This window comes from Aethalodelphis obliquidens, unplaced genomic scaffold (assembly GCF_003676395.1).
Source record: "Aethalodelphis obliquidens isolate GAN/ISIS:26980383/991018 unplaced genomic scaffold, ASM367639v1 scaffold67, whole genome shotgun sequence".
NCBI classification, from domain to species: Eukaryota; Metazoa; Chordata; class Mammalia; order Artiodactyla; family Delphinidae; genus Aethalodelphis; species Aethalodelphis obliquidens.
The window spans coordinates 4,109,257-4,137,103 of record NW_020838011.1 but is presented as its reverse complement, the minus strand read 5'-3'; the positions used below and the strand labels follow the sequence as shown (position 1 = coordinate 4,137,103).

General features: G+C 36.2%; 1 protein-coding gene across 3 annotated transcripts in view; it reads right to left on the bottom strand.

Moving 5' to 3' along the window:
* ADGRL3 (adhesion G protein-coupled receptor L3) overlaps window positions 1-27,847 on the bottom strand; it is an 864,166-nt gene that overhangs the window by 534,693 nt on the left and 301,626 nt on the right. Inside the window, exon 4 of one of the 3 annotated variants that reach the window (XM_027089631.1) lies at window positions 16,350-16,553. The exons of the other annotated variants lie outside the window; for them this stretch is intronic. Coding sequence (XP_026945432.1) covers window positions 16,350-16,553 — 204 coding nt within the window. The remainder of the gene's footprint in view (window positions 1-16,349; window positions 16,554-27,847) is intronic. 3 annotated transcript variants of the gene reach the window in all.

Below are 27,847 nucleotides of genomic sequence, written 5' to 3'. Positions count from 1 at the left end.
CAGTATTTCTAAGACCAGATTCATCTTTTTTTTTCCTGAAAACCAAAGCTTCCTCTTGACATTCTAATTCTACGAATGGGAGCACACAGTCACCTAGGCTCCTACATCCAGTTAGTAGCCAAGCACTGCAGATTCGATCTCTGTGCATCTCTCACATCGTTCCTCTTCTTTCCATCCCGATTACTCTCTCTCCAGTTCAGACACTCATTACCTTCTGCCCTATGGCAACAACCTAACTGATCTCTCCATGTTCAAGTCTCTCTCCATACTAAACTTTCCCACACAATCCTGACAGGTTCTAAACTGCAACTCTGTTCAAGAGCTTCCAAAGAATCCCCACTACAGACAAAATTATGTACACGTGGGCATTTAAAATGCCCTACAAGATGGCTACAAACTACCTTTCAAACTTCCTGCCCCACCACTTCGTTCCTCATGCTCTTACTGTTGATTAAACTAGACTATTAACTGTTTGATGAAAATGTCATAATTTTCTCCAACTATAACTTTGTTCACATGATTCACTTCTCTGGAACACCCTCCCTCTGCCAGCACTTCCCAAATGATCCTAGGGATTTTTTTAATAGTAAAAATACCACATTATCTAAGGAAGATTTACCTGCCCTCCTTTCTCCGCTACCCCCACATACCAGGGATGCCATTTCCTCCTTCTTTAAAATACTATAGCACTTAAAGAAAACCATAATTCAAAAAGATACATGCACCCCAATGTTCACTGCAGCACTATTTACAAGAGCCAGGACATGGAAGCAACCTAAATGTCCATCAACAGAGAATGGATAAAGAAGATGTGGTACATATATACAATGGAATATTACTCAGCCATAAAAAGGAATGAAATTGTGCCATTTGCAGAGATGTGGATGTACCTAGAGACTGTCATACAGAGTGATGTAAGTCAGAAGGAGAAAAAACAAATATATAATATCGCTTATATATGGAATCCAGAAAAGTAATACAGATGAACTTATCTGCAAAGCAGAGAGACACAGATGTAGAGAAAAAACATATGGATACTAAGGAGGGGAGGGGGAGATGGGATGAATTGGGAGATTGGGATTGACATATATATACTATTATGTATAAAATAGATAACTAATGAGATTATACTGTATAGCACAGGGAACTCTACTCAGTACTCTGTGGTGACCTAAATTGGAAGGAAATCCAAAAAAGAGGGATATATATATATACCTAGAGCTGATTCACTTTGCTGTACAGCAGAAACTAAGAAAACATTGTAAAGCAACTATACGCCAATAAAAATTAATAAAAAATAAAATAAAATACTTCAGCATTTGTATGATACCACATTTCACCAAATCATTGAGTCAAATGCCTACTGGTTTTTCTATTCTCTCTGTTACCAGCAACAGACTGTAAGTCCTTGAAGAAAAAACAGCATTATGGAGGGTTCTATGTGCATTATAGGCACAGGAAATATGTAAAGTAAATTAAATTAAGTTATTTTCTCTCCTAAACATTTATACTCAATGTTCAGTTCCCTAAGCTAGAAACCCATGATTGTGACAAAAATATAAAGCCAGTATTTTATTACAGAACTTTGTCTCTTCCCAAACCTAAACAAAAATATTAACAAGTAACTAAATAAATTCAGTGAAAATTCTTCATGGATCTTCCATTACATATCTCTGATATGATTACTACAAAACAGAAAGCCAAAAAAAAGGGTAAATAGTAGTAGGTAACACATACTAGGTTTCAAAAACTATGAGTTTAATCATTTTAATATATTCACATATGCTTAATCATCACAACAATGCATGTACTTTTATTATCACACTCTACAGATGAGTTAACAAAGTTTTTTAAATGTAAGTCCTTAGCCTTGGTTAAGACAGTTAATAAACAGTAAAGCTGAGAATGAACCCAAATCTGTCAGACTCCAAAGCTCACGGAGTAACAATAATTCTATACTACTACCTTCTCTGTAGCAATTAAAACAAAAAAAATGAAGAGTTAAAGATATGTCTATAGCCAAGAAAAAGAAATTGCTTCTTTAGGAAGTAATAGCTGGGGGAGAGGGAGAATCATCAATTTTCTTAACTATACATATGAAAGAGAGAAAGTATAAATTAGAGTGCCTGGCCAAATTTTTGCACTGCTGTACTGGAGACCTATATGAATAATGCAAAATCTGAAAACACAGACGTAAACCAGTCTATGAAAGTAAGATGCTCTATGCAAAACAACACCTGCTCTCCTCTCCCCTTTCATCTTAATTTGAGGTTAAGGCTTCTATAAATATAATGGAAGTTTCCTCTCTGTATCTGGGATATACTTCAGATCTCTTTTACTACCACACATTGTTTGAGTTGAAGGGAAACAAAAGAAAAAGGAAAAGATTTTCTAGTAATTAACTAATTTATTCTGAAAAGCATCTGTGACTAGTAGGGTAAAATTTGGTTCTTTGGAACATATACACAATTATTATGTGGCAGACACTCAAATAATGAATTAATGAAACGACTTATATATTCCTAATTAAATCATTTTTTGGCCAGAATGTTAAGGTTTAGCATCCATTTTCCATTAGTAATATCCTTTGTAACAAGAAAAATGTAATGGTGAAAAATATAATTTCCATAAGCATTTTGAAAAGCTACTCAAATTTTACTTCTCAGATGGAAAGGGAAAATAATTTGTAATTCATGCCAATAGAAACAAAAGAGTTTATCACATTTTCCTGAAAATACCTGAAGGCCAAACTCACTAACACATTTATTTTCAACTGGATACATCATTCTGGTGTTTATACCATTTGGGAAAGGAACAAGATCCTAAAAAAATGTTTTAAAATCATGTTTAGAGCTGAAAAGTTTATTATTGTCTTTTAACCTCAATACTTTACCTATTTCCCTAAATGCCTATTAACCTATTATCCTTCTTCCCACATAAACATATAATTTTTTCCCTTTTTTTTTTTTGCTGACAAACAAGAGTCTTTAATGGGAAGGGGTGCCCTAGCGGACAGCAGCAGGGTAAGGGAACCCAGGAGAACTGCTCTGCCACATGGCTTGAAGTCTCGGGTTTTATGGTGATGGGATTAGTTTCCGGGTTGTCTCTGGCCAATCACTGACTAAGGGTCCTTCCTGGTGGCACGCATATCGCTCAGCCAAGATGGATTCCAGCGAGAAGGATTCTGGGAGGTTGGTAGGACATATGGACTGGCGTCTCCTCTCTCCTTTTGACCCTTCCTGAATAACATATAATATTAAGTATATAAAGATTCAAAAGGGTGATGTCCAAATAATTTATTTTGCATATCAATTAGACCTGACATTTTGTGTAAACTGGCAAACCTCACTGAAAGACACAAATAAATGTGAACGGGTTTTTATCTGAAACAATATTATATTGTCATATAAAACAAGAAGCTAACAGCACTTCGAAGGCCATATTATATTATTCTCTTGCAGTACGTTATATCCAAAAGGCTGAGCTTGTAAAACAGAGGGTTCCCATTGCTGTAGAAACAATAATCTCTGTTCTTCTGTTACAAGTTCTTTCATCTCTCTACTTCCCCATGAATTGCTGGACTTTACCTATACACGTCAGACTGTAATGTAATAACAAAATTAAAACCAGCTTTTCCAAAAATCTGGGAGTAAGGGGAATAAGAACATGAGAACATGCCAGAAGGATAACTCATCAAAGTCAATATAAATAACACTATTAAAAACATATTGAGTAAAAAAGTCTCAGGTTCTCCTATGATCATTAGTTATATCAAATGAAAATATAAAAGCCAGAAGGAAGTAAAGAGAAATTGTTTACCAAATGCACACACACAACTTTCAGGCCACTGTAATTCAGAATCAGAGGGAGGATAGAAATTGTTTGGTCAAGAATAGAGCTAATGGGCTTCCCTGGTGGCGCAGTGGTTGAGCATCTGCCTGCCGATGCAAGGGACACGGGTTCGTGCCCCGGTCCGGGAAGATCCCACATGCCGCGAAGCGGCTAGGCTCGTGAGCCATGGCCGCTGAGCCTGCGCATCCAGAGCCTGTGCTCCGCAACGGGAGAGGCTACAACAGTGAGAGGCCCGCGTACCGCAAAAAAAAAAAAAAAGAAAAGAATAGAGCTAAGGATGAATGCAGGCAGAGGAAAATCAATTCAAGTCAACCCTACATCAAATTTTTAGCTGAGCTGAGGAGGACTCAGGTGGTATAGGACATTCCAACCGTCAAAGATATTATCACTTGCCAAAGATGTGGAAGGAAGAGGGGGCATGGTTTGTTTAATAAACTGTTAGAACTTCCATGTGGCTGAAGGATAAGGCATGTGGAGAGGTAGTTTGAAGCAAGAGAAGAATGTGTTGTCTACTAATCTTATTTACTGGATGTATGTGTTTTGGCTCATAGGTTTTAAAGGGTTCCTGCTCCTTATTTAGTCCAGTGTCCATGACCTGCCCTATCATGTCGGTAAATTCATGGTATACTAAAGACTTGGCTCCATTCCCAAATCACTGTCTTACAATTATTCCAATAAATGAGCTTTTGCCACCCTTTCCCTGCCTCTATCAGCTTATTATAATGCCTTCATATGTACAATTAGGTGGGTTCCGCAACTGTGGCCTTGGATCTATGAATTTAAAAGTGTTTATTTTTTGGAGTGCAGCTTTTATTTTCCTAGACTCTTAACCAATGAGGACATTCAACATTTCCTTAAGATAAAGTATCACTTAACAATGGCATCAAGTGATATACTATTTTAATAATCAGTTTGAATTGGGCAAGAGTATTAATAAAGATTCATTTCTGAGGCATTCTCAAAAGACATATGAAGATTATTTTTGTTATTATTTTATTAAACTGTGTGCTATGTTACACTGTTAATGAGCCCAAATATGAGCAGACTAGTCTCCTACTTCTTTCCAAATTTTGACATGGAACATCGTACTAAGAACTGAATGAATGCCCAGTATACTTAGGCCTGCAGATCAACTGTCTTAACCTCATTCAATTTGTCTCCTTGCCATAGTACTGAAAAATATACATTGGAAAAAAACATATATAGTAAGAATTCTTTCAGCTGTTTCATGGAAACACAGGAGAGCTCAAAATCAAATCTAATCTTGGCTGCACTACAGCCCTGCTAGGTATTATTGGGAAGTAGAAGGAAGGACTGAATGAAAAGCCTAGCAGATGATCTTTTGTGGCAGCATCTTATCACACCTAAGCCAAAATAGAATCCTAACAATGAATGATAATAATTTTTGTTCTTTCTAATGAGAATAACATGCTCAACAAACATCATTTTTAACTATGTTTTTACAGATTTATATATTATATTTAAGTTAAGTGTTCTTAAATTTGGGACCAGAAAGTTGGGTTTCTATTCAAAGGAGTATGTTGAAGAAATCATTTGTAAATGTTTTGGGTAACACCACCATCATTCCTTACCAATACTCTGTGCCTCTTCTTGTCTTTCTTATCTCAGTGAGACGATCATTCTTCATACAACCTTTCAAGTCAGAAACTCGGTGGTACTCTTTGGGTTTTCCCTTTGTCTTACTCACTTATCCAATGAATCTCTAACTCCTGTCAATTGGTCCTCATTATCACTAATGTCACTCACTCCTAGAGTCAGTGCCACCATCATTTTTTATCTGAATCAAAAGAATAACCTCCCATTTCCAGTCTTGAAGCCTCTAGTTTATTCTTCAAATGGAGGTGGCAGGTCATTCCTCCCTTAATTCCTCTAAGATTAACTTAATTTTTCCCTTACTGCCATCAGAGAAATTCTGAACTCCTCATAACATTATATCATGCCACCCTGATCTTCTCCAGATGATTTCTGGACTGACAACTAGAAATTATCCTTTGGACGCGTTAAGTTCCAATCATACTGAACTAGGCCTTTGTGCTACTGTTTCCTATCTATAATAGTATCTTTCTTCTACCTCTATGCTTGGCTAACTAATACTTGACTGTTGGGTCCCAGCTTAAATGCACTTTTCTTCAAAAGCATCTTCTCTGATCCTCCAAGACAGGGTTGACAATCTCTCTACATGCTCCATAGTACTTTATACTCACTTTTATAAAAGGTATTCTCAGTATTGCTTCTTTGTTACACAAACTTGCTTCTATGTGGGCCTAGGTCATGAGATGGCCAGTGACATGAATAATTAAATCAGGGACATTGGCCTTACCCAATGAGGATTAAATTCTCTTTTTGGAAATTCAAACCTAAAGGCAAGACAACAAGTGCCAGTCGCTGGTTAGTGCTGTGGCTAAGAGCAGTGGTATACAATTCAGATTAGTGGTCACTTACAATGTTAATGAGCAAAGAAAGCTGTTGGGAAGTAAGAGAAGAATCAGAGAAGAGCTAGGCCCACAGGAGACAAACCAAGGTCCAATACTCAAGAGTGTCCTTAGATTTCCATAAGAATTATGTATTCTTAAAATAGTGCTCTTACAGTTAGTATTCCCCCACAAATACACACACACACACACACACACACACACACACACACACCCCTAGGCATATGTTAATCACCATTTTACAAACAAAGCTCTTGTCTCCTTGGGTGCAGGGAAGAGGTATCCTCTAGCAAATGTTTGCCACACTGTACAATTTTTGACTCCCAATGCTGACTGAGAGATCGAAGATTATAAGTTCTCCATCATTGCCTTCCTGCCACTTAGTGTAGTACCCAGCATGCATCGGCACTCAATTAAAGTTGAAAAAATAAGTGAGGGCAAGGATGAATGAAAGAACCACCAGTATTTAATAATTCAGACTAATTTTAAAGGCTGATATTTGTGTAATGCAACAAAAAAATCAAATGGAGTTTCTCCTTGCTTTAATTACCAAAAAAGCATTCTAATTTATAAATACAAAAACCCAAGAATGGGAGAAAATGAAAAAAAAAAGTGATGGCAGAGTTGGACGTGATTCACCAATAGGATTGAGAGAATACACAAGCCCCTTGTAAAAGCATTTTGGCTCTTGCAAAAGGTACACTCAAAAATGAGCACAGGGGGCTTCCCTGGTGGCGCAGTGGTTGAGAGTCCGCCTGCCGATGCAGGGGACACGGGTTCGTGCCCCAGTCCGGGAAGATCCCACATGCCGCGGAGTGGCTGGGCCCGTGAGCCACGGCCGCTGAGCCTGCGCGTCCGGAGCCTGTGCTCCGCAACGGGAGACACCATAACAGTGAGAGGCCCGTGTACCGCAAAAAAAAAAAAAAAAAATGAGCCCAGGGCTAGCGGGCAGCACCATTGAAAGAGACAGGACCAAAGCCATGAGCTTTGCAGCGGTGAAGCCCTCGGACAGAGGCGGAAATGGCTACTGTAAACGGTATGAGAAGATGTTTGGTCAGTGAGAATAGCTGGAGACCTTCAAGATGGAGGACGAGTAAGACATGGAGATCACCTTCCTCCACACAAACACATCAGAAATACATCTACATATGGAACAACTCCTACAGAACACCTACTGAATGCTGGCAGAAGACCTCAGACTTACCAAAAGGCAAAAAACTCGCCATGTAGCTGGCCTTGTGGGTGACAGGATCTTGTAGTTCTGGCCAGGTGTCAGGCCTGTGCCTCTAAGGTGGGAGAGCTGAGTTCAGGACATTGGTTGACAAGTGACCTCCCAGATCCACGTAATATCAAACGGCAAAACCTCTCCCAGAGATCTCCATCTCAACAATAAGACCCAGCTCCACTCAACGATCAGCAAGCTACAATGCTGGACACCCTATGTGAAACAACTAGCAAAACAGGAACACAACCCCACCCATTACCAGAGAGGCTGCCGAAAATCATAACGAGGTCAGAGACACCCCAAAACACACCACCGGATGTGGTCCTGCTCACGAGAAAGACAAGGTCCAGTCTCATCCACCAGAACACAGGCACCAGTCTCATCCACCAGAACACAGGCACCAGTCCCCTCCACCAGGAAGCCTACATAAGCCACTGAACCAACTTTAGCCACTGGGGGCACACACCAAAAACAAAGGGAACTACGAACCTGCAGCCTGCGCAAAGGAGACCCCAAACACAGTAAGTTAAGCAAAACAAGAAGACAGAAAAACACACAAGATGAAGGAGCAAGGTAAAAACCCACCAGACCAAATAAATGAAGAGGAAACAGGAAGTCTACATGAAAAAGAATTCAGAGTAATGATAGTGAAGTTGATCCAAAATCTTGGAAATAGAATGGAGAAAAATGTAAGAAATGTTTGACAAGGATCTGGAAGAACTATAGAGCAAACAATGATGAACAACACAGTAAATAAAATTAAAAATTCTCCACAAGGAATCAATAGCAGAATAACTGAGGCAGAAGAACAGATAAATGACCTGGAAGATAAAATAGTGGAAATAACTACCACACAGCAGAATAAACAAAAAAGAATGAAAAACATTGAGGACAGTCTCAGAGACATCTGGAACAACATTAAATGCACCAACATTCGAATTATACAGGTTCCAGAAGAAGAAGAGAAAAAGAAAGGGACTGAGAAAATATTTGAAGATATTATAGTTGAACACTTCCCTAATACAGGAAAGGAAATAGTCAGTCAAGTCCAGGAAGCACAGAGAGCCCCATACAGGATAAATCCAAAGAAAAACACACCAAGACACATGTTAATCAAAGTATCAAAAATTAAATACAAAGAAAAAATATTAAAAACAAAAAGGGAAAAGCAATAAATAACATACAAGGGAATCCCCATGAGGGTAATAGCTGATCTTTCAACAGAAACTCTGCAAGCCAGAAGGGACTGGCAGGACATATTTAAAGTGCTGAAAGGGAAAAAGCCTACAACCAAGATTACTCTACCCAGCAAGGATCTCATTCAATTCGACGGAGAAATTAAAACCTTTACAGACAAGCAAAAGCTAAGAGAATTCAGCACCACCAAACCGGCTTTACAACAGATGCTAAAGGAACTTCTCTAGGCAGGAAACACAAGAGAAGGAAAAGAACTACAACAACAAACCCAAAACAATTAAGAAAATGGTAATAGGAACATAAATATCGATAACTACCTTAAATGTAAATGGACTGAATGCTCCAACCAAAAGACATAGACTGGCTGAATGGATACAAAAACAAGACCCGTATATATATGCTGTCTACAAGAGATCCACTTAAGACCTACGGACACATACAGACTAAAAATGAGGGGATGGAAAAAGATAGCCGATGCAAGTGTAAATCAAAAGAAAGCTGGAGTAGCAATTCTCATATCAGACAAAATAGACTTTAAAATAAAGACCATTACAAGAAACAAAGAAGGACACTACATAATGATCAAGGGATCAATCCAAGAAGAAGATATAACAATTGTAAATATTTATGCACCCAATATAGGAGTACCTCAATAGAGAAGGCAAATGCTAACAGCCATAAAAGGGGAAATCGACAGCAACACAATCATAGTAGGGGACTCTCACACCCCACTTTCACGATTGGACAGATTATCCAAAATGAAAATAAATAAGGAAACAAAAGCTTTAAATGATACATTAAAGCAGAGGGACTTAATTGATATTTATAGGACATTCCATCCAAAAACAATAGAATACACTTTCCTCTCAAGTGCTCATCAAACATTCTCCAGGATACATCATAACTTGGGTCATATATCAAGCCTCGGTAAATTTAAAAAAACTGAAATCATACCCAGAATCTTTTCCAAGGACAACGCTATGAGACTAGATATCAATAACAGGAAAAAAATCTGTAAAAAATACAAACACATGGAGGCTAAACAATAAACTACTAAATAACCAAGATCACTGAAGTAAACAATGAGGAAATCAAAAAATACCAAGAAAAAAATGAAAATGAAAACACGATGACCCAAAACCTATAGGATGCAGCAAAAGCAGTCCTAAGAGAGAAGGTTATAGCAACACAATCTTACCTCAAGAAAAAAGAAACATCTCAAATAAACAACCTAACCTTACATCTAAGGCAATCAGAGAAAGAAGAACAAACATCCCCAAAGTTAGCAGAAGGAAAGAAATCATAAACACCAGTAAAGAATATGCAAAAAATACAAAGGATCATGAGAGATTACTACAAGCAACTATATGCCAATAAAATGGACAACGTGGAAGAAATGGACTAATTCTTAGAAAAGCACAACCTTCCAATACTGAACCAGGAAGACACAGAAAATATAAACAGACCAATAACAAGCACTGAAATTGAAACTGTGATTAAAAATCTTCCAACAAACAAAAGCCAAGGAACAGACGGATTCACAGGCGAATACTATCAAACATTTAAAGAAGGGGTAACACCTATCCTTCTCAAACTCTTCCAAAATATAGCAGAGGGAGAAACACTTCCAAACTCATTCTACGAGGCCACCATCACCCTGATATCAAAACCAAAGATGTCACAAAGAAAGAAAACTACAGGCCAATATCACTGATGAAGATAGATGCAAAAATCCTCAACAAAATACTAGCAAACAGAATCCAACAACACATTGAAAGGATCATACACCATGATCAAGTGGGGTTTAACCCCAGAATGCAAGGATTCTTCAATATACACAAATAAAGTGATACCCCATATTAACAAATTGAAGGAGAAAAACCATATGTTCATCTCAATAAATGCAGAAAAAGCTTTTGACAAAATTCAACACCAATTAATGATAAAAACCCTCCAGAAAGTAGGCATAGAGGGAACTTACCTTAACATAATAAAGGCCATATATGATAAACCCACAGCCAACATCGTTCTCAATGGTAAAAAACTGAAGCCATTTCCTCTAAGATCAGGAACAAGACAGGGTTGTCCACTCTCACTACTATTATTCAACATAGTTTTGGAAGTTTTAGCCACAGCCATCAGAGAAGAAAAAGAAATAAAAGAAATCTAAATTGGAAAAGAAAAACTAAAGCTGTCACTGTCCGCAGACGACATGATTCTAAACATAGAGAATCCTAAAGAGGCTACTAGAAAACTACTAGAGCTAATCAATGAATTTTGTAAAGTAGCAGGACACAAAATTAATGCATAGAAATCTCTTGTTCCTATACACTAATGATGAAAAATCTGAGAGAAATTAAGGAAACACTTCCATTTACCATTGTAACAAACAGAATAACATACCTAGGAATAAACTTACCTAAGGAGACAAAAGACCTGTATGCAAAAAACAATAAGGCACTGATGAAAGAAATTAAAGATGATACAAAGAGATGGAGAGATATACCATGTTCTTGGATTGGAAGAACCAACATTGTGAAAATGACTATACTTCCCAAAGTGATCTACAGATTCAATGCAATCCCTATCAAACTACCAATGGCATTTTTCACAGAAACAGAACAAAAAAATTGCACCATTTGTATGGAAACACAAAACACCCCAAGTAGACAAAGCAATCTTGAGAAAGAAAAATGGAGCTGGAGGAATCTGCCTCCCAGACTTCAGACTATACTACAAAGCTACAGTAATCAAGACAGTATGGCACTGGCACAAAAACAGAAATATAGATCAATGGAACAGGATAGAAAGCCCAGAGATAAACCCATGCACATATTGTCACCTTATTTTTGATAAAGGAGGCAAGAATATACAATGGAGAAAAGACAGCCTGTTCAATAAGTGGTGATGGGAAAACTGGACAGCTACATGTAAAAGAATGAAATTAGAAAACTCCCTAACACCAGGAACAAAAATAAACTCAAAATGGATTAAAGACGTAAATATAAGGCCAGACACTGTAAACCTCTTAGAGGAAAACATAGGTAGAACACTCTACGACATAAATTACAGCAAGATCCGTTTTGACCCACCTCTTAGAGAAATGGAAATTAAAAAAAATAAAATAAATAATTGGGACCTAATGAAACTTAAAAGCTTTTGCACAGCAAAGGAAACCATAAACCAGACGAAAAGACCACCCTCAGAATCGGAGAAAATATTTACAAATGAAGCAACTGACAAAGGATTAATCTCCAAAAGTTACAAGCAGCTCATGCAGCTCAATATCAAAAAAACAAACAACCGTATCCAAAAATGGGCAGAAGACCTAAATTGACATTTCTCCAAAGAAGATATACAGACTGCCAACAAACACACGAAAGGATTCTCAATTATCACTAACCATTACAGAAATGCAAATCAAAACCAGAATTAGGTATCACCTCACACCTGTCAAAATGGCCATCATCAAAATATCTACAAACAATAAATGCTGGAGAGGGTGTGGAGAAAAGGGAACCCTCATGCACTGCTGGTGGGAATGTAAATTGATACAGCCACTATAGAGAACAGTATGCAGGTTCCTTAAAAAACTAAAAATAGAGCTACCATACGACCCAGCGATCACACTACTGGGCATATACCCTGAGAAAACCATCATTCAAAAAGAGTCACGTACCACAATGTTCATTGCAGCTCTATTTACAGTAGCCAGGACACGGAAGCAACCTAAGTGTCCATCAACAGACGAATGGATAAAGAAGATGTGGCATATATATACAATAGAATATTACTCAGCCATAAAAAGAAACGAAATTGAGTTATTTGTAGTGAGGTGGATGGACCTAGAGTCTCTCCTACAGAGTGAAGTAAGTCAGAAAGAGAAAAACAAATATGGTATGCTAACACATATATATGGAATCTAAAAAATAAATCGTTCTGAAGAACCTAGGTCAGGACAGGAATAAAGATGCAGACGTAGAGCACGGACTTGAGGACATGGGGAGGGGGAAGGGTAAGCTGGGCCGAAGTGAGAGAGTGGCATGGACTTATATGTAATATCAAATGTAAAACAGATAGCTAGTGGGAAGCAGCCACATCTCAAAGGTAGATCAGCTCAGTGCTTTGTGACCACCTACAGGGGTAGGATAGGGAGGGTGGGAGGGAGACGCAAGAGGAAGGAGATATGGGGATATATGTATATGTATAGCTGATTCACTTTGTTATAAAGCAGAAACTAACACATCATTGTAAACAATTATACTCCAATAAAGATGTTAAAAAAAAAAATGAGCACAGGGTAGATAGAGTTTTTATGACTTGTCAGGATTGAAATGCTTTAGCTGTACTCTGAGAGAACACTTGTATGAGCCCTGCATACTGTACGTATGGCTTTCAGGAGGGTTATTTGTAGATCATCTCAATGAACTTTTTAAGCATCTGCATGAAAATCACAATTAAAGCAAGGAAAATGCTGATAAAAAACACATCAACATTCCTTTAGCTTCAAGGAAATGTCGTGATATCTAGTCATTAACTGTGCAATCTGCCCTCAGACTTTCTTCTGCCTTCGTATGCTAAACAGAAAAAGGTCTTCTGAGAACAATGTTTTTTAATTCTTCATGCTTTGCTGCTCTACTGTGAAGTCCTAATTCCTGTGAATCCAAACACTCATTAACTCTCAAGAACTGCTATTAGCTATCTGAAGTCAAATGAATGTAAAGGGGAAAAAAGGGGCAAAGTTTAATTTCAAACAAATAAAAGGGTTTTTGTTATATTGTTAAGGCTGTGTGTATTGGGTTTCTATTTGCTTGTTTGGCTATCGATAGAACAAATAGAGGTTAACTGTTTTTTTTTGTTTTTTTTGCGGTACGCGGGCCTCTCACTGTTGTGGCCTCTCCCGTTGCGGAGCACAGGCTCCGGACGCGCAGGCTCAGCGGCCATGGCTCACGGGCCCAGCCGCTCCGCGGCATGTGGGATCTTCCCGGACCGGGACACGAACCCGTGTTCCCTGAATCAGCAGGCGGACTCTCAACCACTGCGCCCCCAGGGAAGCCCGATTAACTTTTTCAAAGTAATCACAATTTTATTTTCCAGTCAAAGACTGCATTAGTATCCGTCTTCATTATTTCCATTTTTTTCTGATTTTTCTAAATCTTAAATTATCTTGTTTCTATAACATACTGTTGCTTTTGTTTTAGAAAGACAGAGGGAGGAAGGAAGGAAGCTGGAGTTCATTGACATTTTCTAGTTTGAATTCTTCATGTTTTTTCAATTTGAAGAACTCAAGGTAATGTGGTATCTCCCATTTTAATTTCATTTTTAATAACGGTCCAAGTGTTCTAGCTGTATGTACTATCGTCTATATCAAAAAAGAGTATGCCCCTGTAATATTTACTTCACTTTCTTTATTCTTTCTATAGGGAACATTTAAGATGACCTTCAGTTGTTCTCTACCTCACTGATAAAATTACTTTTGCACAAAAGCAACTTTCAAAAAGTATGGCCTCATCATAACAGATTAACATGATTCTGTAGGCTCCTTTTAAATCACATGACATTTACATCAGTCTTCATTTACAAGATCACGTAAAGGTTACCTTGTACCCTCATTTTTGTCTTTGTCCAAAACAGAATAGAATACAATTTTCCTATTTATAAGTTGATAGAAAACCTGACTTAATCCCATTACTACACTGTAATCTGCCACATATGTGGCAAAAAGTAAAAGCCCGTAATATAGAAAAATCTTATTAAGCTATAAAAGTTGGGGAATGTAAAAATTCAGCCAACATCTTAGTAAAAGTACTATAGGAAAAACTATTCTAATTGACTGCTATTCTAAATTTTTGTCACAAGACAGAATTGCCAGCAGGTGTTTGTGTGTGTGTGTGTGTGTGTGTGTGTGTGTGTTTATGTTATAGTTGCTGATTTAAACATTTATAACATCTACTCAAAAATTAAAATTCATTTCTAGATTTCTTCTTCAATAGTACTAGAAACTGATGAACATATATGCATTGGGTAAATTAAATAATATTACTTTCATATTACTATTTTACAATATAAATTAAAAGCCAGTATTATGAAAACTTTGTGATTGCTGAAGCACATTTTGTGAAAAATGTAACTGCACCCAATTTAGAGAATTTCAGGTTTGAAATGGTAATGCAAAGCAAAACAGAAAAGAAAAAAATGTAGTTCTTAAAGAATGTTTACCATACATTTTACCTGATTTTTCCAAACACACTGGAGTCAATTCTACATATGCTTCTGTAGAAACATATGCACTTACCCACCACCACTGCCCCCCAATCATCACCACTAGGGAAGAAATGCTAATCTGAACTGAAAGATTCTAGGCCACTGATTGAACAATGTGACTGAGTGGACAGAGCCACTGTGAGTGTGAAAGTCACCACACACTTAACTCTTTTTATGTGGCTGCAGTAATTGAAGAGTTAGGTTTAAATTTCACAGGTCTCTTAAATCTCAAATTGATCAAAGGGTGATGCATTAACCTTAGTCCCTGAACTAAAACACAGTATTCCAACTTATTTTACCAGGGATTTCTGTAATGGGGCTTAGAAGATAAGCTCAGCTAATATAGTGGCATTTCATGTTCCTTTGCCAGTATTTCCTGTATAATTATTAAATTACGCTATAGGAGAGGTGAGTGTGTTTTGGAACAAGGCTTGATACTCATGGTTCCACCTGCCAAATGCTTCTCAGCCTTTTTCATGCTGTAGACACAAAGAAAATTACAAATATAATATTTATATAATTATATAAATACTTAATAAACATATAAATATTATATAATGCTTGTATATTATGATGTTATATTATATTACATTATACATATTATATTCCCTGAGGGAAATTAGAGGGATAAGAGTGGCTGTATTGAGTTTGGTAAGTAAAAAGAAAAATTATATTGCCTAAATATTACATAAAGGTAAAAAGTATATATACAAAGTATTGAGGAAAAGAACAGTATTGAATTTTGTACAAATATTGTATAATATTCCTCACTGGAACTTCAAGGGCTGGATGTCACTCACTGTACTTGCCAGCTGCAGAGATAATATTATAAATAAAGCACTTTCCAACATTTTCATAAGAAAATTAGGTTGCTTGTGTAAAAATCACTTTTCTATCAGGTTTTATGCTTTAGATGACTATACACAATTCCTAACCAAGATGTTTTCACCATAATCTCCTCAAAAATCTTGGTAGTTTCCACTGATGTGAATTTTATTTCAAACAAGCAGATGATCAGAAATGTTAAAACATGTCTTTTACAACCATTCAAATTTTACAACCATTGACATTGTCACTAAGAGTAATTGTAAACTTCCTGTGATAATGCAAAAATATTTCAAATCCAATCAGAAATTTAAAGTCAAACGTTCTGAGATAGTGATGAGGCTCTAATGTAGAACAGGCATGCATTGTTCAACAACAGATCAGGATATCAGTGGGTGCAAACATCAGCCACTATGAGTGGATGCAGAGACTAAGTATATGAGAAGACACACTTGGGCCACTGCCTGAGGCTGCGCCTCCCAGGAGCCCCTGCCCAGCCACCCGCAGCCCTCTTTTCCCACCGCTGGCCGCACCTTGGGCTGAGATCTGAGCTCCTTGGGCACCTGGACCACGAACTCCTCTGGCAGCTCCACGGGGCCCTTGTCCACGATGAGCAGTGGCGCGCTCCGCAGCTGGCTGCTGAAGGAGATGTCTGGGAGGTAGAGCGCCTCCTGGGCTGCGCTCAGCATGTCGCAGTGGAGCAGCAAGGGCTGGATGTCGCTCACTGTGCTTGCCACCTGCGGGGACCGCAGGGCGCACCATCAGACTCCGCTCAGCTCAGGCCGGCCTCAGAGGAGCCCTGCTAGGGGCTATTCCCAGGCTGCTCTCTGCTGCAGGCCATAGGCCCAGGACTCCACCACCCCAGGCCCCACAGACAACCCTGGAGCTGAGGACATCGTATCCCCTAGTCGCTAGTGTGATACTGACTGTATAACTCTGTCCTAGTTAATCACAGTCTTAAGTAAGCAAAAAACCTCATCCTAATTCCTAACAATAATTTAAAAATTAAATATAATTATTGAAAGCAGAGAGAGCTACCTGAAAAAATATAAAGATTATTTATATTTGTTAAAGATTCACAGCATTCTGTTATAATTTATGGGCACTAATATCTGTGTCAATAAAAATACTGGTTATTGAACTAAATATTTACACATGAAAAGCTTGATAAAGTAATGGGTGAAGAAAGTTTCAGAGAGGTTTTCTTTTTATTAGTTTCGTTTGCTGTACTGTTACACTTACATGGATTGTTTTATATTTATTTATATGTTTCGGGTCACTTAACCTTTTTGGAAAGATGCTATATTAAGGTCTGTGATGGACATTAGGGTGAAAAGGATATACATACATTTTTGCCATTTACATACACAGTGATTTTACTGACAAATGGTACATATTACATAAATGAATAAATATGGAAGACCAAGACAATAATGAAAAAATAAAATTGCACAAACATGACTATTTTTTAATATTCACAAAACAGTCATACATTATACGATATGAAAAACAGAACAATATAAGTACAGGATTTTGTTTTTTTGGTGAATTGGTACAGATACATATTCCTCTACACTAATTGCAACTAGTGTAATAAATAGGAGTGATAATGAAAATGCTTCTATTAACAGAAAGAAAAAGACTTTACAAGGAAGAAGATTTTGCTTTACATAATTATTTTTAACATTATAACATGCATATTAAAAACATGATAATAATGCTATAGGGCTACCATTCAATAGTCAGGAGAGAAACTAAGAAATTCGATAAAGCAAGAGAACTCTAGATCATCTTTCTAACACGGGAAGTTTATAAAGTACCGCTACAATTTCTTGATATATAAAATATTTGCAAATTAAGAGTCAAAAACATGTTCTCCTCCAAATCACAACAAATGATACAGCTCTTATAGAAAATAAAAATTATATTAAGAAATCTGTCAAACAATCCATCTACAATGAAAAAGTTTAGAATATAACTTTAAGGCATCACCCTTAAACAACATTTTTATTTAAACTCATTATAAAGTGTACTAAAATATCTAGGCAAGAGGTAATCTGAGTGCTATTTTGATAGTTCATGTGAATGAAAAGGTGTCAAAGAAGGAAACAAGTTTTAAGACCAAAAAAACTGTGAAAATTAAAATCTCTAAATAATTACCTCCAGTGGCATCTTTTCTGATCTTTTAACTTCCAAAATATCATTCTCTTTGTTATCCAAAATGACAATGTGACTAATTTTTTATTATTTTTACATGAATATATGCAGGTATGTTTTTGCTAACACCTTTTTTACTGCTCTATGGCAGGAAATTAGGAAAAGATTATAAAGCTATTATTTATCTTGCAAGCTTCAGTTATAATAAAGTTGAAAGATTTCACCCTCAGCCAAATTAACATATAAGGACATTCGGAGTGATGGAACATGCATTTACTTGTTCATTCATTCAACAAATATGCTTTGATTTCCCATTATATGCCAGGTCCTTTTCTAGGTGCTTGAGATTTTGGTGAACAAAACAGATAACATACCTACTTTAATGAATCACCCATTCTTGTGTGGGAGATGGAGAATAATGCAAATACATAAATAATTTTAATACAATATAGATATGAGTAAACCATAGAAAGTTTAAGTAGGGTAATATGTAAAGGCTACTCTGTTTAGGTTTTTATGGAAGACATATCTATGGGAGTAAAATTTAAACTGAGATATCAAAATATTGGTAGTTGCTAGTCATACAAAACTCAGGAGTAAAGAGCATTGCAGCCTGCTGCAAAGGCCTCAGGCTGGAACCACCTTGGTCTGATAAAGAAATTGCACAATGGCCAATGAAGCTGTATATAGTGGACTGGGAGAAGAGTAATCTGGAATGAGATCAGAAAGGTAAGCAACAGCCAGATCATGGGCTTTGTAAACCTGGGTAAGGCTTTTAGTTTGGGGACAATCAACCATCTGTTTAGGATACTGAATAAAGCTCCTGGGAAAAAAAGACTAGGGCAGGATAGGGAAAAAGACTTAGGAATAATGACCTCTACTGAATTAGAGATTATTTCAGGAAAGGTCAATTGCTAGAGTAGGCAGAGAATTATAAATGATTTAAAATGTGTAGAGTGGAATCACCATCAGTTGAAAAATATAATAGTGCCTACATTAAATGAAAGAATCTCAGCTTAAACAAGAAATAGACAAAAATGTTTGAACTATAACCAGAAAGCAAAGTCTAGGGACCTAGAAAGAATAAATCTGGATCAAAGAACAAAATAATTCCATGTGGTAAGACTGAGGAAAATAAAAATACCAGGAAGTTAAGTAGACTTTTACTCATAAGTTAAAGGAGATGAGACTCCAAGGTGTTCCATGAAGCTGGATTATCTCATATGTCTATAGATAAGCCTCTCCTTTAAACTGACCATCTCTATTAAAGGAAACCAGAGTCACAGACCACTGGAAGCAAAAGTGGAGGGGACGTTACACTGCCCACATGGAGAAGGGTTGTTAGAACAGAGCCAAAATCTTAATTTTTGTTTTAAAAAATATTGTATATGTTATACTTAAGGTATTATATAAATTCTGGGGAAATACTTACTCAAGTATAAATATAAATCTAATTTTTCTTCCTGAAGCTATTATAAAAATAAATCTTCAAGATAAACATCACTGTTGTAAGTCTGGTATTCCATTAAAAGCACTGAATCTCAAGTCTGGAAAGAATTATTCAACTCACACAATAGATAACCCTTAGAGAATCCCTGCTAAAAATCTCCAAGTTTCACACAAGGAGACAGTGATCACAAACTCACTCTGTTCTTGGGCCACCCAATCCCATTTGAAGCAGCAGGTTCTTCCTCATGTTGAAAAGGTGTGATATCTATACTCTGGCTTCTCCATCCACTTGTCTAAATTTGATACAAATGGGCTATGTGCAAAACATATCAAGCTACTCCTAGAAGGCATTTGTCTTCAGATATCTGAAGATAGCCTTCACATCCTGAATGTCTCTTTTCTTCTCCAGATTCATAAGGGAAAGGTTTTTTTCAAATTAACTATGAAAAAATACCCCACAATGTTGTAACATTATCTGTACTTGGAAGGTATCCCTCTTATGCTCCACACCCATCTCTACTTGAGACCACATTTTCAAACTTTGTTGTATGTAATTTTAGGATGTCTCAAAGGTAATTTTGGTTCCAGGGCAGGAAGTAACGATGAGGCCAATACATCTTGTTCTTCTTTCTTTCTATCCTTCTTCAAAGAGAGAAAAACTTCATTCTTAACTTCTTTAAAAATTACATATCTGATTCAGATTTCATTTTTTTAAAAGAGGGACACACTAATTTTTTTAAAATGTGAGTTGCTTTTATCATTAATAATATTAAAAGTTCATCATAAGTAACGTAAATTATTGCCATACTTAAATTGTCCACATAATTAATTCATATTCAGATATTTTTACTATTTAAACACTTTGATTCTGCTTTCCTAGTGGGCAAGAATGAAATATAAACATTAATATTTCACAACCTACTGAAATGATCAAAATATTTCCACTATGTTTAAGTGTAGTCTCCAAACATCAAAGGCCATCAGAGTATCAAAGTTCCTGAATATTGGCTGTGGGTAAATATGAGGCAAGAAGAAAAGGAAAAATAATGAGCATGTAAGAGGTAAAGTATTCATGATGGTGGTACCAGAGTTTTCATATTATCTGTGGAGCTTATAATTGAAATAAATATTAAAATATCAGATTTCAATAATATATGCCTTCAGAGATCAAAACTGATTTATAATTAATAAAAATACTAAATAAGCATAGTTTCTAACCAATTTCAACTGCTTCTATTTTCTTGTTCACCTTAGGTGAGTAGCGATGTAATTCAATTATTCAGCTTCTTCCTCCAAACATCTATTGATCATAATAGGAGCCTGGAATCTAGACATAGCAATGGGCTGCAGTACTAAGATATTTCTAAGGAGAGAGAAATGCTTACAACAAGACCTCATCAGAGTGTTATTTATCAGAGTTACATGTGATTTAACATTCATATTCACGAGTCATTCGTCTTTGTGTTTTGGGGTAATAGTTTACCATATCTTTTTAATAATTAGCTAATTATGAGCCTTACAGGGTTTAACTGTACTGTAATGTATGTACTGTAATTATAGCTATGATCCTAACCTACATATTCAATTCTGCCTTTCACTATTATCTCTTGAATACAAAACTTATTCTCTATATGTACCTGCCAAATCCTTTGTTCAAATTATCCTTCTTAACAGGAAATTCTTTCCCCTACTGCTCAGGCTTTCCAAATGACATTCCCGGTATCATGCTTCCCATGATTATTCTAAACTATTCACTATGTATATAATCAGCACCAAATTTCACACTATTTCCCTTCTGTTCTCTACTAAAATCTAAAATTTTATATCTACTTTTAAATTAAAATTTAAATCTTCTAAACATTTAAAATCTTGATTTCTTTTTTATTTCCAAGGTTTAAGCAAATACAATACTGCTTTCCTTAAATCAAACTTTACAAACTTTACTTCTTTTGTTTTCTTCTTTTGTTTCTAGCTCATTCTCCTATATGCTGATTTGGTTGGTTTATTTCTAATTTAAATCACAGGTCTACAAAATAAGGCAATTCTCAGTAGGTTATTAAAATGCCTTTGGAAGAAGTCTCCATGAGCTGGTTAAGGAATTTTGATTTGAGTTTCTCTTCTAACAACTATTTGAAATGTCACTGCATCATTAGATTGACGGTTCCAAGTATATTTGTTCATCTTAAAATTACTGAGCCTACTACCCATGATTCAAGGGATTGTTGTGAGTATTCACTGAGCTATTGTGTGCAAAAGTGTTCAGCTAACCGCAAAGTGCTACATAAATGCTAGAAATCATATTGAAATACTTATAACAACAAATGATTGATACAGAATATCTAATCCAATTCAGTCCCATATCTATAACTATATCTATTTATGTATAGAGAGAGGGAGGAAGGGGTGGGAGGAAGCAGGAGGGAAAAGAGAGAGAAAGGGAGACAGACTACTGCTTTCATTTCTTTTCTTATAAGTAAAGGTCATTTTCCAATTCTGCTTCCTTTTGCATACCTGAAAGGCTCTACCTTTCTCCCAGCACCTTCATTTTGGCCATATAAATAAATTACTACTCTCCTGATTTCTCCCTAGAAGTGCATGTGAACAGCTGCAAAATTCCTTTCTAGGCTGGGTAGTAATCTCTAACAACTGTCATAAAAGTTCCAATTCAAGCACCTGACTAAGGATGCCACCAAGTAGAAATTACATCATGGAAGTTCTAACACAGAGAAAAATCTGACTTAATTCTGGGTCTTACAAGAAAATGGCTCCGAAGTGATGAATTGTCTACCTATGTATGATGAAGCAACCTTCATAGTATACGCGAATATTATTCAATTTAACTCAACAGACTCCTTCTCTGGGCTGAACTGTTTTATGAAGCGTTGGTATGTCCCGTGCGGGCAAGCAATTTTCCCTTCAGACTGGGTTCCTCGCTCTCCTTTTCTACAACATAGCTGTTTCAGTAAAAGAAAATATAATATGGCTAAACTTTCACCAGAAGACTGAACAGTCAAGTTATGAAAGCTATATAAGACATCCTGAGACTAGTGGAAGAAGCAAACACTTGTTATGAATAAAGCTAAAGGGAAACTTAACTCCTAGTGTTAAAAAACAAAAGAAACAACATTAAAAGATTATTTTTATTTTTATTTTTTTATTTTGCGGTACGCGGGCCTTTCACTGTTGTGGCCTCTCCCATTGCGGAGCACAGGCTCCGGACGCACAGGCTCAGCAGCCATGGCTCACGGGCCCAGCCGCTCCGCGGCATGTGGGATCTTCCCGGACCGGGGCACGAACCCGTGTCCCCTGCATCGGCAGGCCGACTCTCAACCACTGTGCCACCAGGGAAGCCCTAAAAGATTTTTTTAAATTGTCTTTCATGTATGGCATCTTCCATGTTTTAAACATAGAAGAAAAATTGTGGCTTATTCATTGTAATGGTTGCCTAGATTGCAATAATGTAATGTAAATATCTCAAACATTTCTTAAAATGAGTAAGCAGAGTAAGATTTTTGCTATTGATGTAAATTTGTAAAAAAAAAAATCAGTTTCTGACAAAAAGACATTATTTTCGTTCGAATTAAATAAAATGCCTATTACATATCTTGTTCCTCAGAAGAGTGATAACTAATAGCTTTTTTTTTCAAACTAAAAACACCTGCCTCTTTGTAAACATAATGCAAACAGATTTCAATTCATAATAACAAAAGAAAAATTCTGGAATTTATTCTTTGGAAAATACGGATTTTCTTTTAACTTCCCTCCCTCTACTCCCCTCTTAAAGGATATTAAAATTTTAATGGTATAGAAAATGTGCTTTCAGAATGTTGTAAATAATTTCTTTAAAAATCTTTATAACTGTAGTAATGGGGCACTTTTCTTAATCACGTTGCCAATTGTACTCGACATGTGGGAAAAGAACAGCAAAACCATACATATTTTGACAGAGATCTGTCTCATTAGCGAGTTCTTTCCCCCCATCCTAAGTTAACCATAACTGGCATCTCTGAAAGTAGTTGAGAAAATGAAAACTTTTTATCTACTTTTTTTTTGGTAATAAGAGACTTTTAACCCTCCACTCCCTCTTCAATACACATACAAATGAAGGCCTAAATGCTGGTTCCCAAGAAAGCTGATATGTTAACAGGCTCACAGGTCAAAACGATCGATTATATTATGTTGGTGATATATACACAGAGTGTAATTATTATTGGACACCTACTTTTAAAAATCGGCATAGTGGTTTTTAATCTTTGTGCAGAGCCACGACAACAAGCCTGCCTCTAACAACAGCCTGTAACCCATAAAACATCTGGGCTATCACAGCTCTTCCCACTGGCCTGAGCCATTGTGACTAATATAAAAGGCATCCTTTTAAGCAAATATGTAGTGTTCCTTGGAGGGAGCATCATACCAGCCTGTTGCTTTGAATTTTATGTATTATCTGTCTGCATTATTAAATCATGTGCCCTTAAAGTTTGCATGGTTTCACCAACTTCACTATCAAAAGGAATTTTTTTGAAAAGGATCATTGCTAAATAGTCACCACGATGTTGATTTGTAACAAGCGCTACAGAAAAGAATAGTCGTGATCTAATTCAGGTAGTGTCTATGATCACTACTCTCCTAGTATCTCTAACAGCCTGGAGAGAAGTAAGGTGTGAAAGCTGTTTTTTCTTTTATAAATATAGAGGGTTTTTTTTTCCTCTACATGGTCTAATCATATCTGGATATTTTTTCCTCATGTCATCTGTTATTTCTTAATGCAACAACAAAATTAATCGGTTTTGAAGTCATCTGGGTCCAAGAAAAAAATGAATCGTAAAATGCTATTTTAATTTTGCATATTATTTTATCTTTGTATTTAATAAGCAATGATTTCTCTAATTTAGCTCAATGTATTTATCCCCTTTAACTTCACATTAAACTAATAATATCAAAGTAAGGGTACATCTGTCACTCGTTATTCAATTCCTTCAAACCTGGGAAGAATAGTGAAGACAGGAAATTTGATTGGGCTTATAGTCTAATTAAAAGCAATAGGCTTAACTATGAATAGCTTTTCAACACTCTAACTTTTTTATTTTTTGCTGATCTAAGCTTAAGATGTTCATTAGTAACTCATTAAAGACTTAGTTACAGTCCAGTGGGTAAGTCCTGAATATAATGATGGAATGTGTGTACAAATGTGTAGGCTCATAATTAGAGAAACTGTCACATTTGGGGATTAAGAATATACAATGCAGTCTTTGAAAACCACTATGGAAAGTAAGTGACCCAAGATGGTGTTGTATTTTAAATTTTGCTTACTATCCAGGTCATTTGGTTTTTAGTTCTAATTCCTAAAGGTATGTTTTAATGACCACATTTTCACAGGATTAAATGTGTGAGGCTTTGGGCCTTTCTATACATTATTTTACTTAATCCTCATACTATAACAAGTAGGCCTAATTACCCCTTTAATAAATAAAGAAACTGTGATTCAAATTGGTTAAGGTCATGTTTCTTGGAAGTAATAGAATTGGAATTAGACTCTAAGGCTTGAAATCCGTCTACTTCATTCAATAGAACCATGCAAATTAGGATTCTAAAGCAGTTTAGATTGAATAATACTCTAAATTTCAGTTTCTGGGCTTCGTTTAAGTATTACTTTCTAAATACTGACATCTTCCTTTATTCAGCGTTCCTTGAAACTGTAGGAGCTGTTCACAGTATTAACATTTATAAATCATTATCTTTATTTAGTTTTCTCCTAATCTTTTCTCCCCAAATCGTACTATTTCAGATATGCCCAGTGGGCTGAAATAGTGCAAGTTTACTAGGATCCTTTCCATATAGAACCTCAGGTCCTTTTCCATTTCTCATCTTTTTCTGTTTGTTTGTTTAAAGATGTGATATGAGTGAGTCCAGAGGACACTAATTAAAATATGTAGATTTGATAGAGAGACATAACAAATTGCCTAAATTTCTTGAGATGAATTAAAAGAGGTATTGAGTTGTTTGTAGAACATATCAGAGAAAACGAGTCTATGGAAATAAAATACTCAATATTTATAATATAATTGAGCAATGATACAAAAAAAATGTAAAAAAGGGGGATTTCCAGAATCTGGAAGGACAAGAATTCAGACTAGAACAAAAACAGAAACATTTCTGGCCACTACAATTAAAGTTTAATGTTCTTTACTATTTTCTTAAGGAGGAGTAATTGGAAACTAAATAGAAGAACCCAATGAATTACCTTGCTGTTTTGTGTATAATTCACCACTATACAGTTCACATCTCAGAATAAAGTTTCAATCATTGTCAATTACTAGTTTTTGCCATCATAAAAAGAAAACAGATTAATGAACTATTTTTAGGAATCAAATATGTAAGCAAAAGAGGAGATGGAGTGGGGCTAGACAAGCGATATATGATTTCAAAGTGAATTTAAAATAGATGAGATTTAAGTGGCTAAATCCAGGCAAAAAGCCTCTTTTAAAAAATGCAGTCTAAAGCATTCTTAAATCTTAATGTATTACAACTTTGATATCCTGTGGTATTTTCTAAAAACGATATTTAAGAAAGCTTACAAATCAACAATAAAAATTGAGAAATGATTAAATAATATTTCTTCAAGTAAGTAATACAAATGGCCAATGAGTACATGAAAAGAAGCTCAACATTATTCATTAAAGAAATACAAATCAAGACTGGGAGTTTAGGACTGACGTGTACACACTACTATATTTAAAACAGATAAACAAAAAGGACCTACTATATAGCAAAAATTAAAAAAAAATTAATTCAGTTTGTCAAAAAAAAGAAAAAAACTACAATGAGATACTGCTTCATCTTTACTAGAATGCCTAAAAGAAAAAGGACAGACAATAACAAGTGCGAGTGAGAATGCGAGAACCCTCATACTGCCGTTTGGAACGTGTAACTGTGCAACTACTCTGGAATATAGTTTAGCAGTTCCTCAAAATGCTAAATATAGTTATCATGACTCAGCAATCCAATTCCTAGGTGTATACCCAAGAAGTGAAAACATGTCCACACAAAAACTTGTACATGAGTTTTCATAACAGCAACACACAAATTAGCCAAAAAGTAGGAATAATCTAAATTTCCATCAACTAATAAATATAATGTGGTATATTCATACAATAGATTGTTATTTGGAAACAATAAAAGAATTAACTACTGATACATGCTATGATATAAATAAATTTTAAAATTATTAAGTTAAATGAAAGAAGCAAGTTGCAAAAGATAAAAAATTGTGTGATTCCATTTATACAAAATGTCTACAATAGGCAAACCCATAGAGACATTGATTAGTGGTTGCCAGGGACTGGGGAGAAGGGGAAACTGGGTATGACTATTAATGGGTACAGAATTTCTTTTTGGAGGACTGATAACATTCTAAAATTGATTCAGTGATGGGTGCACAACTATGCATACACTAAAATTCACTGAACTAAACACTTTAAGTGGGTAAATTTTATGGTATGTGAAATATAAATCAATAAAGATATTTTTAAATCCCCATTTACACATTAAAAAAGATATTGGTGCATCAGATCTAGTTTTTTTAAAAACCACATGGCATCTTTTATAAATATTTTCTTCTTCCTTTATCACAAGAGGACTATGCTTTTCTGACTCATTTATAGATGTGGCTATGAGGAAGAGTTTTAGTTAATGAAAATGGAAGCAAAAGTAAAGTGCACTATTTCCAAGCATATCCATAAAAACCTTCCATTGGAATCTTCCCAATGCTTGTTCTTCCTTCCTGTAGACAGGAATGGCAATGCGCCTCAGAAAGATTTTGGAACCCTTGTTCCAAAATCAGACTGGGTCTCTGAATAACTGTGAGATCAAGAAAAGTGCATCCTCCCAGCCCCTACCATACACACACACACACACACACACATCCAACCAGAAACACTTACCTGCCTTGGAATTCTTGGTGAACAAGAAAATATTCTCTAGAATCCATTATTCATTTTGGAATCTACTGTGACTACAGCCGAAGTTTACCCTATCTAATACATTGTTCAAGAATGGAAATTAGGGCTTCCCTGGTGGCACAGCGGTTGGGAGTCTGCCTGCCGATGCGACTCCAGGGGACGCGGGTTCGTGCCCCGGTGGTCCGGGAAGATCCCACATGCCGCGGAGCAGCTGGGCCCGTGAGCCATAGCCGCTGAGCCTGCGAGTCCAGAGCCTGTGCTCTGCAACGGGAGAGGCCACAACAGTGAGAGGCCCGCGTACCGCAAAAAAAAATGAAAATAAAAATTAAAAAAAAGAATGGAAATTAAAGTAGGTAACTCAAATTTCTTTCTCCAGAAATTTCATAATATATAATTGGAAACACACACACACACACACACACACACACACACATACACATACACACACACACTTGATTGGATCCCTA